Here is a 12,690-nt window from a genome sequence, read left to right as displayed (position 1 = left end):
AAATGTATATTGTAAAAGTTAAATCACAAATACATTTAGAATTTTGTGCCTCAATTTGATTGTAAATTAACACATCAACTGCAAAGTTGCGCGAAAGCAAGAGGCACACAAATACTGATTAAAGCAGGGGCTAATAACCACCTGAGAATTCCTATGTGGATTTTGATAAACCTGCTGCTCGGTGTCACCCCTACAAGCTGCCACCTTAACGTGGTGGGGTTGTTTGAGTGCCCGCATGATCCTAGGAGCTATTTTGTCCACGGGTCTCCTGGGGTCTTTCATGGCTAAAGGTCCTTCTGGTTGTAGGGTGGGTGGGGTGGGGTGGGGGCCGGATTCTCAACTTCTCTGGCGTTGCCCATGGAGAGAGGCAGCAGGCTGAATTGGCCTTGCTCATTGAACCCCATCTCACTCGTCAAGTGTTGGAGTTCCCCCTGGTGAATGTGAGGGTTGCATCTCCACGCATTCAGGTTGGGGATAGGTCTCTCACCGTTGTCTTGGCCTATGGGCCCAACATCGGTGCAGAGTACAGGGCCTTCTTGGAGTGCTTGGGAAGGGTACTAGATGGTGCTCCTGCTTAAGACTCCATTGTTCTACTGGGGGACTTCAGTGCTCATGTGGGCAGTGACAGTAAGACCTGGACAGGGGTGATGGGTAGGTATGGCCTCCCTGATCACAACCCAAGCAGTGTTCTGTTATTGGACTTCTGTACGAATGAAAGTTTGTCCATATCGAACACCATGTTCGAGTACAAGGTCCACATGGCACCAGGACACCCTACGCTGGAGGTCAATGATCGACTTTGTAGTTATGTCATCTGATCTCTGGTCGCATGTCTTGGACACTCGGGCGAAGAGAGGGGCTTAGCTGTCAACCAATCACCAACTGGAAGCCAGTCAGACTTGGCAGGCCTAACGTGCTGTCAGAGTCTGTTGGGAACATCTGGTAGATCTCTGTTAGTTTGGTCTTTAACTCCCACCTCCAGATGATTTTCTCCCAGATCGCGAGGGAGGTTGGAGACATGGAGTCCGAGTAGTCCATATAGGCAAACTGTCCGCCGTCTTAGAAGGGGGAAGCGGTGCTTCACCAACACTGTTTAAAGTGTGAGTGGTGAGCTGCTGACCTCAACTGTGGATGTTGTCCAGCGAATGAAGTAGTAGTGAAGGAGTATTTTGAGGTTCTACTTAATCACATTGTCACCCCCTCCGAAGAGGAGGCAGAGGCTTGGGACTTAGAGGCAGACTCGCCCATCAGCCAGGCGGAAGTCACCGAGGTAGTTAGAAAGCTTTTTGTGGCCAGGCCCTGGGGATGGATGAGATTCATCCTGAGTACCTTAAGTCTCTGGATGTATTAGGACTATCTTGACTGACACATCTCTGCAGCATAGCGTGCTGGTCGGGGACAGTACCCCTGGATTAGCAGACCAGGGTGGTGGTCCCTCTCTTTAAAATGGGGATCGGAGGGTGTGCTCCAATTACAGAGGGATCACAGTCCTCAGCCTCCCGGTAAGGTCTACTACAGGTTGATGGAGAGGAGGATCCGGCCGATAGTTGAACCTCAGATCCTTTTTTTTTCATCATATTTTCTAACACCAAAAGCTTTTTCCTGATGGTCTGTTAAAATTTTACATTTGCATCTTAATAATGTTGTTTTAATACAGATAACTGTTGCTACATCGGCAAACTTGAGAAGATTGTAATTCAAATCAATTTATTTCTATAGCTCCAATTCACACCATGTCATCTCAGGACACTTTATAGAGAGAATTCAACCAGATCATCCATTCAGATTGGTTCAAAGTTTTCTATCTAAGGAAAACCAGCTGATTCCATCAACTGATTGACTCTTCAGCAATCCCTCACACTAAGCATGCTTGTAGCGACAGTGGAGAGGAAAAACTCCCTTTAAACAGGAAGAAACCTCCAGCAGAACCAGGCTCAGCGGCCATCTGCTGAGGCCGACTGGGGTTCAAGGAGACAGAAGCAGACATAGAAAAAGAAGCATAGATACAAAAGGCAACTGTCAACCAGCTCCACAGGCGGCCCCGTCCAGGAAACACACAGCCAGGCAGACAAGCTCCGAGCCAGCTCCCATGTCAGAGGATGAAGAGAGCACATCCAGTTAGTCACAGTCAGAGAAACATGACTACACTGGAAAACAGGCCAAGCTCCGACATCTAGAAACAAAGGTGTTGATGGCAGAAGCACAGCTGATATTTCTCTCCAGGATGGAGTCACAGCCAAACAGGAACAGACCAGATTGTTGGGATCCAGAGGTTTGCCCTCCAGAGGGCGATGTGGATCCCTTTCTGTGGGCCACCACCCTGGTGGGTGGCGTGGCGTCGACATCATGAGGAGTGGATTCGCGAAATGCAGGAATGTAAGAGCCGTCTAAAGACCCCTGAGCCCTCTCTGAGCTGTCTGGAGACCCCTGTGCCCGCTCTGAGCCGTCTAGAGTCAGCTAGGAGCCGTCTAGAGTCCTCTCTGTACCGTCCATGGACCTTTAAGCCCTCTTCGTTCCTGTACGTGGAGCCGCAACCGGCGGTCTCCTCTGTTCCTGATGTGGAGCCGCAGTCGGTGGTCTCCTCTGTTCCTGATTTGGAGCATCAGTCGGTGGTCTCCCCTGTTCCTGATGCGGAGCCACAGTCGGTGGCCTCCGCTGTTCCTGATGCTGAGCCGCAATCTGCGGTCTCCTGTGTTACTGTGGAGCCATAGTCGGTGGTCTCTGCTGTTCCTGATGCGGAGCCGCAATCTGCGGTCTTCTGTGTTCCTGATTTGGAACCGCAATCGGCAGCCTCCTCAGTTCCTGACTCGGAGCCGCAGTCGGCGGTTTCCTGTGTTCCTGATTCGGAGCCGCAGTCGGCGGTTTCCTGTGTTCCTGATTCGGAGCCGCAGTCGGCGGTTTCCTGTGTTCCTGATTCGGAGCCGCAGTCGGCAGTTTCCTGTGTTCCTGATTCGGAGCCGCAGTCGGCGGTTTTCTGTGTTCCTGATTCAGAGCCTGTTGCAGCACAGCAGAAGAGGAGGCGGCGTCCTCCTCCAAGGTCCCTGCAGCTTCTGAGACTCCGGCCTCCAGAGCGTCTGCCTCAGCTCTGGTCCCACGGCCACCACCTGAGACTCTGCCTTGTCTCCGGCCCCACGGCCGGCTTCCTGAGACTTTCCCTGTCCTCGCCCACCCTGGGTGGGTTGTTTTGAGTTTCGGAGCCTGTTCTGTTTTTGTGCCTGGCCCTCCTTGCCTGGTTCCCCCTCCACCCACCCTGGGTGGGTTGCTATTCTTTTTGGGTTTTTTTATTTTTGGGCATCTGGTATCCGCCCTTGAGGGGTGGGTACTGTTGGGATCCAGAGGTTTGCCCTCCTGAGGGTGACGTGGATCCCTTTCTATGGGCTTCTGTTGTCTGTTGGGATCCAAAGGTCTGCCCTCCAGAGGGCGATGTGGATCCCTTTCTGAGGGGTTCTGCTGTCGGTTGGGATCCAGAGGCTTGCCCACCAGAGGGCGCCATAGATGCTTTGCTGAGAGCTTGTGCTCGTCCGTAACAGCTGATCCCCATCTGCTCATTAAGCTCTCCCTTCATAAGCTGGAGGAGAGCTCCACTCTGAGCCGGATTGTTAAACTTGTTATGGTTGCAAGCCTGAGCCAGCCTGCATGTCTGACCCTGTAAACCTGGACCTTGACCTGAACCTAACCTGCTTTGTCCTCTCTGCCTCCCAGGTAGAACCCAGTCTGTTACAATAAACATTTGGACTTTTATCCTGCCTCTGTGTCTGTGAGTTCTGCATTTGGGCTAGAAATCCTGCCTGATCATGACACAGATGAAGCTACTATGAGAAAAAGCAGAGAGCAGAACGTTAGAGATTGAACTAACAGATTCTGCAGAGTGGGAGAATAGAGATAGAATGAAGCAGAATGATGAAAAAGGGGTCCCTATGTCCTTCAGCAGTCTAAGCCTATAGCATCATAACTATAGAGATAGCTCAGGATAACCTGAGCCACTCTAACTAGAAGCTTTATCAAAAATGAAACTTTTAAGCCTGGCCTTAAAAGTAGACAGGGTGTCTGCCTCACGGACTAAAACTGGTAGTTGGTTCCACAGGAGAGGAGCCTGAGAACTAAAAGATCTGCCTCCCATTCTACTTTAGAAATTCTAGGAACCACTAGTAAACCTGCAGATTGAGAGCAAAGTGCTCTGTTAGGAACATAAGGAACAATCAGATATCTGATATCAGATGGAGCTTGGCCATTTAAGGCTTTATATGTGAGAAGGAGAAAAGAAGCCAGGATAGGAGAGATATGATCTCTCTTTTTCATTTTCATCAGAACTCTGGCTGCAGCATTTTGGATCAGCTGAAGGCTTTTAACTACAGTTTGTGGACTTCCTGATAGTAAAGAATTACAATAGTCCAGCCTTGAAGTAACAAATGCATGGACTAGTTTCTCAGCATCACCCCTGGACGGGAGATTTCTAATTTTTGCAATATTCCTCAGATGAAAGAAGGAAATTCTATAAACCTCTTTGATATGGGATTTAAATGACAGGTCCTGATCAAAAATAAAACCAAGATATTTTACTTTTTTATCTGAAATCAGTTTAATACCCTCAAAATTAAGTGACTGACTAATCAGCCTCTTTTTCAAAGACTCTGGTCCAAAGACTATAACTTCTGTTTTGTCTGCATTCAGAAGCAGAAAGTTAAGAGTCATCCAGGTTTTTATGTCTTCAGACATGCCTGTAATCTATGTAATGGGTTAGCTTCATCTGGATTATAGACAGATATAGCTGGGTATCATCAGCATAACAGTGGAAATTAATCCCATGCCCTCTAATAACTCTACCGATTGGGAGCATGTATAAAGTAAAGAGAATTGGTCCTAGCACTGATCCCTGTGGTACTCCACAGGTAACCTTTGAGCATGTGGAAGATTCTTTATTAACGTGAACAAACTGAAATCGATCAGATAGATAACTCATTTCAGTTATAATGGAATGTCATTTTTGACAAATTTCTATGCAGTTTTAGGCAGATGCTTTAAAAAAGATGGCATTAAATCAGGTTTATAAAAGTCACAGTGATGGTTTTGGTCCTTAAAACTCTTAAAATGGCCTGGCTTATGGTGTGTGTGTGTGTGTCTGTGTGCAGGTTTTTGTTTTTTTGTTTTTTTTGGGGGGGGGAGGTGTTTATTGTTTTTTTTCTTTCAATTTTGTCTCCCAAAAGAATTTTATCAGTGTGTATGAAAGACAATAAGGTCCACTGGAAAAAAAATTAAAAAGGAAAAAATATATTAAAATGTAAAAGTTACAGGTTTATTATTAATTTGAGTATAATGTAGGAAAAAGTCAGACTTTTTCCCCCACATTAAGCTAAAAAACAAAACAAAACAAAACTGTTAACCTTTTTAAAAAAATTTCTCCAGGTGCTTAGTGTGGATCGTTGTTTTAAAACAAAAAAATAAGCAGATAAAGTGATTTACCTTTTAATATTCCATTGAGTTGGAGCTCTGTCTCTTGAGCCTAGGCAGAAGTTCAGCTGAATTAACTAATTGTTCTCCTACATCCACCTGTAACAGCCAATCAACTTTTAACCTTGCCTCCACCAAAGTCAACCAGCATCCAAGTTCATCTTTAAAGGCCTCTGGTCTGCTCCTGTGCGCAGGCTGTGAAGGCACTGTGTGACCTCAGATGACCCCGTTTCAACCCCCCTTCAGTCCCTCCTCCTCCATAGTAGCTAAAGCTTCATCAGAGCGTCAATCCTCCTTGACTCTTACTGCGTTCCCCGTGTCATTCCAACCGGTCCAACGGAAGACCGCCATGTTGAGCCTGGTTCTTCCCGAGGTTTCTTCCCAATGGGGAGTTTTCCCTCTCCACTGTCGCTTCATGCTTGCTCATCATGGACAGGTTCTTTCAACCTGTGTTATCCAACTGGACTTTCATCTTCCAGGTCCCTGAGTGAAGCTCTAGTATCAGCTCACGCAGTCCACTGCATCTCCCCATAAAGCTAATCAGACCGTCTCTCCAACCAGCAGTCTACAGACTGACCAACTTCATCTATCTCCACTCCACCACCACTTTCAGGCCTGGGGGGGAAACAGCCCTGTTCTTTACTCCTGTTCATGCAGATCTATCTAAATTCAGCGCTAATGTTTCCTGCCGAGGTCTGAGCGCCAAAGAGAAGTAATAGTATCAATAAATTTATCTTAATTGTCTTTTCTCTTCTTGTGAGTTTTTTCAGATTGAAATAAGATCTACTGGTTTACAGATAATGATCAGATTCCTTTAAGTGAAATGATCATTCATTTAGGACAGAGTGGTGCTGTACAGGAGATAAAATAGACTTAATTGTTTTATGTTGTAATTTCTGTCATGATGCAATTATCAATAAATATGTATTAATACACAATGGGAGAAAGTACAAATTTTTACAAACATGAGAGAGGCCTGGTCTTTTATTATAGTTTTTTTAAAGAATTTATTTGTAAATTATGGTGCAAAATAATTACATATACAGCTAAATGCAGGTTATAGTCAGTTCATCAGAGCACCAATACCTATTTATGCCATTTACTAAATCAGAGAGACTAAATACTGTAATTTTTTTTCATCATGTAGCTCTGCAGGTAACTTATCCTTTAGAATCAGTACATATTAGCAATGGGACTTATGGCTACAATCTGAAATTATTTCTGTTGTAGTTGTAATGTAGAGATTAAATAAAATGAAAATGTAAAACAGTAAAGAAAAAGGACCTGAGAAACAAAAAACCCTCTTCTGCATCATAAAATATCACAAAGGCTACACTATCAATAAACAACCCCCAGCTATGAACATTAACTAAGGAATATCAAGCAAGAAGAAACCTAGAAAACCCTAGAAAAATAAAGTTCCCATTGTGTTCCTCATAGATACAAAGCATAGATACAAAAGGCAACTGTCAACCAGCTCCACAGGCGGCCCCGTTCAGGAAACACACAGCCAGGCAGACGAGCTACGAGCCAGCTCCCATGTTACTTTTTTTTTTTAAGTACTTTTATTTTAAAATGCTTTAACTGATTTAACTTTGATTCAGTTTCTAAAGTTCTTGGCCACATTTGAAGTTCATGGAAAAGGAACATGTTCTTCAAGGTGTTTAATCACCCTCTAATAAAAATTCTTTTGATGCAGTACTGGATCCGTCACTGTTTTCATCATCTGCCTCATCAACGACACATTCTCTGTCTGTGGTCATGAAGTCTATTTTGACTGTTTGTTTCTCTCGACTAATCAGGTTGGTTCCTGTAGCTGTTATCTCTGTTGAGCCAAACATTATTTCTAGCCTGACTTTACCCCCTGTAGAGATGTCTACACTGAATGAACCAACCTCATCCACTCCCCAGTCATCTACATAAACTAGATCTTTTCTAAATGAGCAGTAAAATCTCATTGTCATGTTTCTCTGATCTGCTTTAGCTGGAGAACAAAGGAACTCTCTGGTTTCCTCTGATCCAACATCCTCACCTTCTTCCACCATTTTATTGAAAATATCTCTACTGTATTCCACGCCTCCTGCTGTAAATTTTTTTTCCTCCCTGTGTTTCCTCTTATCAAACTTCTCACAAGCAGCAAATCCATAAGTAAAGGAACTTTTACGAGAAACAACAACCTGTGGGTTTCTACCAAACTCTACAGCTCCCCTCACAATCGCTTCCTGGGCTCTGAAAGGACACAGAAATTCACACTGACGTCCAAACTGATCAATAATGTGCTGCTGCAGTATTTTACTCTGAGCAAACCCCCCCACCAACAGAATGTAATTAATGTTGAGAACAGAGTTAAAGATTTCTCTCAGATTATGGGTGATGCCTTTCAGACTTTCTTCAAAGAAAGACCTCAGTCTATCTTGCGATATTTTGATGTAATCACCATCCCAGGAAGCACCGAGGTCTGACTTAATGAAGTTTTCTGTTCCTGACTTTTCTTTAGCCAATGACACAAGTTTAAATGGGCAGCTGATCTGAATATCTGTATCTGCTTCTTTGAGACGAGTGAAATCATACATGATTCTCTGAGCTGAACTGGGAGAGTTTAGTTGAAATTCATCCCAGACTCCATCAGGGAGTATTTCTCTTAAAAAATGTTTAAATTTTCTGTCCACAGTTTGTCCTCCTAGATTGTTTCCAGAGACCTTGTGCAGCTCCTTCAGGGCTCCTCCATTCTGGACTTCATGGACAGTGATGTCAATAGTTCCTCCTAAAAGGACAGATAATGATGGTTTATTTATTTAAACAGCCACATTTATTCACATTCATTTGTTTTAGTTCAGAGCAGACTGCAAATAATAACCATCATTTTTTATAATGTTCTTGTGTGTAAAGATGTTACAAATTCTTTCTAATTGAATCAATAACTCAGAACCACAGACATTACCTCCACAGTCCACAACAATGTACCGAGTCCCTGGAGACTGATCCAGTGACTCTCTACTCTGGTTCTTTAAGATGAATTTGTCTGGTGGAAGCTTCTTACACCAGATAGAAGCAGCTTCTGGCTCCAGAGCAATAATCAGTTTCTCCTCCCCTCCTTTTGTTGCTATACCTGCCTAAAAGAAAAAAAACTCTTATCCTTTTGAACATCTCTGAACGTCATTGATCTCTGTTAAATCTGGTTTTACCTGTTTTGCAGCTTCTCTCATGAACTGTTTAGCTGAAGGATCCCAGATGGCAGGAACAGTCAGGACCCAGGTGAAGTCAGAGGCCTTGAAATTCCTCCCCCTCATGTTGTAACTGATGGTTTTTAGAGCATCATCCTTCAAGAATCTCAGGGACTCTGAGAAAACTTTTAGTGCCTCCATAGATTTACCGCTGGCATCTTCAATCTTCAGATCATTGCTGAGTGTCTGTAAATGTTAATTTAGATCTTAGATACAGCAGTGCAGTGACTATACTCCTGATGTATTTTGAATCATTTTAACCAAAATGTTTAGAAATTAATAGTTCTTTAATCGTGGCTTTGTACATTTCCCTTTAATGTTCTCAAGTTAACATTTTTAAACAAATGATTGATCTCCATAATTTCTCCTTTTTGTTCTCTTCTGGTGTCAAAAAGTTTTATCAAATTTAATCAGAATTTATGTTAAATTACCTCTTAACTAAAAACCAGTAACTCTGATGTGATATGCAGAAATCATTGTATTTGCATACCCTATTTATGTGTTTAAAAATGTTTTTTAAACTTACTTTGCAACAAAAGACCCTCTATTGCAGTGAATAATTATGCAATGTTCAGCAGGTGAATATTAAGCTGAAGTTTAACTTAAATTGAAGCATTTATGAGTGTAAATGTTAAAGCGCATAATTGTCCAATAATGTACTGTACTTACTTTGTTGTAGAGAGTCATCTTGAAGTCTTGAAATAAATAATATTTCTTTGCTTCTTCTCCCCTCATGTCCTTGAATTTCATTTGGGCTTCATAACCAAAACTAAGAAATGTTTTATCTTCATTAAACAAAATGCAGGTTGGAGTCTTTGGGGTGTCGAATCCATACTCTTTACCCCATCTTTTTAAGTAAGGTCCACTTTCTTTCCCTCTGGGACTGATATTAAAGGCATATCCGCTAAATGCTGTCCCAAAGTCTATTGCTATGATAAAGGAGCAACTCATTGCAGAAGGAAACTGCTGTTATTCCAGGGAAGGAGAAATGTCACTGTACCAGGAAGTAGCAGTCAGACAACATTTATTCTTCTCTGTAAACCACGCCTCCCGCCTGTACTTTACTTTGTCATCTTTTCAGACCACAATAAGATCAGCAAACACCCATTTTTTTTCTGTGTAATTCAATGGTTTCAATGTACATGCATTTTTTTATATACAGTTGTGCTTGATAGTTTACAAACCCTCTCATTAAAGGATAAATTCACACCAGTATTAAAATTTGAACAAAGGATTATTTCTTAAAAAAAGATACTGATTTTGAGTTTTATTTGGAAAAATAATTCTAATATATATATATATATATATATATATATATATATATATATATATATATATATATATATATATATATATATATACACTCACCGGCCACTTTATTAGGTACCCCATGCTAGTAACGGGTTGGACCCCCTTTTGCCTTCAGAACTGCCTCAATTCTTCGTGGCATAGATTCAACAAGGTGCTGGAAGCATTCCTCAGGGAGTTTGGTCCATATTGACATGATGGCATCACACAGTTGCCGCAGATTTGTCGGCTGCACATCCATGATGCGAATCTCCCGTTCCACCACATCCCAAAGATGCTCTATTGGATTGAGATCTGGTGACTGTGGAGGCCATTTGAGTACAGTGAACTCATTGTCATGTTCAAGAAACCAGTCTGAGATGATTCCAGCTTTATGACATGGCACATTATCCTGCTGAAAGTAGCCATCAGAAGTTGGGTACATTGTGGTCATAAAGGGATGGACATGGTCAGCAACAATACTCAGGTAGGCTGTGGCATTGCAACGATGCTCAATTGGTACCAAGGGACCCAAAGAGTGCCAAGAAAATATTCCCCACACCATGACACCACCACCACCAGCCTGAACCGTCGATACAAGGCAGGATGGATCAATGCTTTCATGTTGTAGATGCCAAATTCTGACCCTACCATCCGAATGTCGCAGCAGAAATCGAGACTCATCAGACCAGGCAACGTTTTTCCAATCTTCTATTGTCCAATTTCGATGAGCTTGTGCAAATTGTAGCCTCAGTTTCCTGTTCTTAGCTGAAAGGAGTGACACCCGGTGTGGTCTTCTGCTGCTGTAGCTCATCTGCCTTAAAGTTCGACGTACTGTGCATTCAGAGATGCTCTTCTGCCCACCTTGGTTGTAACGGGTGGTTATTTGAGTCACTGTTGCCCTTCTATCAGCTCGAACCAGTCTGGCCATTCTCCTCTGACCTCTGGCATCAACAAGGCATTTCCGCCCACAGAACTGCCGCTCACTGGATGTTTTTTCTTTTTTGGACCATTCTCTGTAAACCCTAGAGATGGTTGTGCATGGAAATCCCAGTAGATCAGCAGTTTCTGAAATACTCAGACCAGCCCTTCTGGCACCAACAATCATGCCACGTTCAAAGTCACTCAAATCACCTTTCTTCCCCATACTGATGCTCGCTTTGAACTGCAGGAGATTGTCTTGACCATGTCTACATGCCTAAATGCCGCCATGTGATTGGCTGCTTAGAAATTAAGTGTTAACGAGCAGTTGGACAGGTGTACAGTATATATATATATATATATATATATATATATATATATATATATATATATATACATACAGCATATATAGACATAGATATATACCTACAATCTATTGTAATCACTTTATACAATGCTCCATATAATATTATAAATTCAAAAATAAACTGATGGAGCCAAAAACAAACAAGAACGTTTGTGTAAATGTTGTTAAAAATAAAAAACTAAAAGTCTTGACCCTATGTTATTAGTTTGAGTACTACAGAAAGACTGTTGTTTCCAGAGCACCAGCATTACTAGAAACTGACCTAACTGGTTTCCTAATTATTAGAATATTTTGAAAAGAACTTGTCGTGGAAACTGTTCTCCCTACGACTTAAAATTGAAGCTAAGTCTTATAAAAATTCAAAGTTCTCAAAAAGCTGTAGAAAAAGTCTTCAAACTATTATCAAAAATTAGGCAGAGGCAACTGAGTCCAGGTCCGGAGAATTTTATTTACAGAACACACATGAGCTGTTCACCAGTGAGCTACTGACTTATATGCAGAAAAGGGCCCCCTTTTATTCACTCCCGGCGCTCGGGGCTCTTTCATCTTGGTGGAAGACCCACCTTCAAACCATATTTTATATTTTTAATTGAAGCCTTTCTTTGATCTATCAAAGCTTTTTCAGTCATAGTGACATTTCTTGTAGATCATGATGACATTTATGGTATTGATTTATGTGCATGTTATATTTTTGTCTGTTTTATTCTTCCATTGTATTTTTTTAGCTTAGTTATTTATTTGCCGCTGTTTATTTCTGTCTGCCCTTTTTACATTTCTCTCTGCCCTTTTTACATTTCTGTTACTATTGCACATATTTATTCCGCGTATTATTGGGGGGCCACATGCCGAAGGCATGGCCCACCTATTACTATTGCACATATTTATTCCGCGTATTATTATTGGGGGGCCACATGCCGAAGGCATGGCCCACCTATTACTATTGCACATATTTATTCCGCGTATTATTGGGGGGCCACATGCCGAAGGCATGGCCCACCTACTACTATTGCACATATTTATTCCGCGTATTATTGGGGGGCCACATGCCGAAGGCATGACCCACCTACTACTATTGCACATATTTATTCTGCGTATTATTATTATTACTGGGGGGCCACATGCCGAAGGCATGGCCCACCTACTACTATTGCACATATTTATTCTGCGTATTATTAGGGGGGCCACATGCCGAAGGCATGGCCCACCTACTACTATTGCACATATTTATTCTGCGTATTATTGGGGGGCCACATGCCGAAGGCATGGCCCACCTACTACTATTGCACATATTTATTGGGGGGCCACATGCCGAAGGCATGGCCCACCTATTACTATTGCACATATTTATTCTGCGTATTATTGGGGGGCCACATGCCGAAGGCATGGCCCACCTACTACTATTGCACATATTTATTGGGGGGCCACATGCCGAAGGCATGGCCC

At 42.6% G+C, this 12,690-nt stretch overlaps 1 protein-coding gene across 1 annotated transcript; it reads right to left on the bottom strand.

The window, feature by feature from the left end:
- Positions 1–6,451: 6,451 nt before the first annotated feature.
- LOC119782147 (heat shock 70 kDa protein 12A-like) lies at positions 6,452–9,656 on the bottom strand. The gene is made up of 4 exons (XM_038282951.1): positions 9,342–9,656; positions 8,634–8,858; positions 8,390–8,561; positions 6,452–8,212 (listed from the first exon to the last, which is right to left on the bottom strand). Exons 1-4 carry the CDS (start codon positions 9,621–9,623, stop codon positions 7,113–7,115), a joined length of 1,779 nt encoding a protein of 592 aa, XP_038138879.1. The 5' UTR covers positions 9,624–9,656; the 3' UTR covers positions 6,452–7,112.
- Positions 9,657–12,690: the final 3,034 nt, after the last annotated feature.

Source organism: Cyprinodon tularosa, unplaced genomic scaffold, assembly GCF_016077235.1.
Source record: "Cyprinodon tularosa strain WSP-4 unplaced genomic scaffold, ASM1607723v1 ctg1898, whole genome shotgun sequence".
Lineage (NCBI taxonomy): Eukaryota > Metazoa > Chordata > Actinopteri > Cyprinodontiformes > Cyprinodontidae > Cyprinodon > Cyprinodon tularosa.
This window is presented reverse-complemented; position numbering and strand designations above follow the sequence as displayed.

Coding starts and splice junctions, on each gene's coding strand:
- LOC119782147 (XM_038282951.1), bottom strand. CDS start 9,623: ATGAGTTGCTCCTTTATCATAGCAATAGACTTTGGGACAGCATTTAGC. Junction 8,859..9,341: donor AGATGACTCTCTACAACAAA/GTAAGTACAGTA, acceptor TAACATTTACAG/ACACTCAGCAATGATCTGAA. Junction 8,562..8,633: donor TGAGAGAAGCTGCAAAACAG/GTAAAACCAGAT, acceptor TTTTTCTTTTAG/GCAGGTATAGCAACAAAAGG.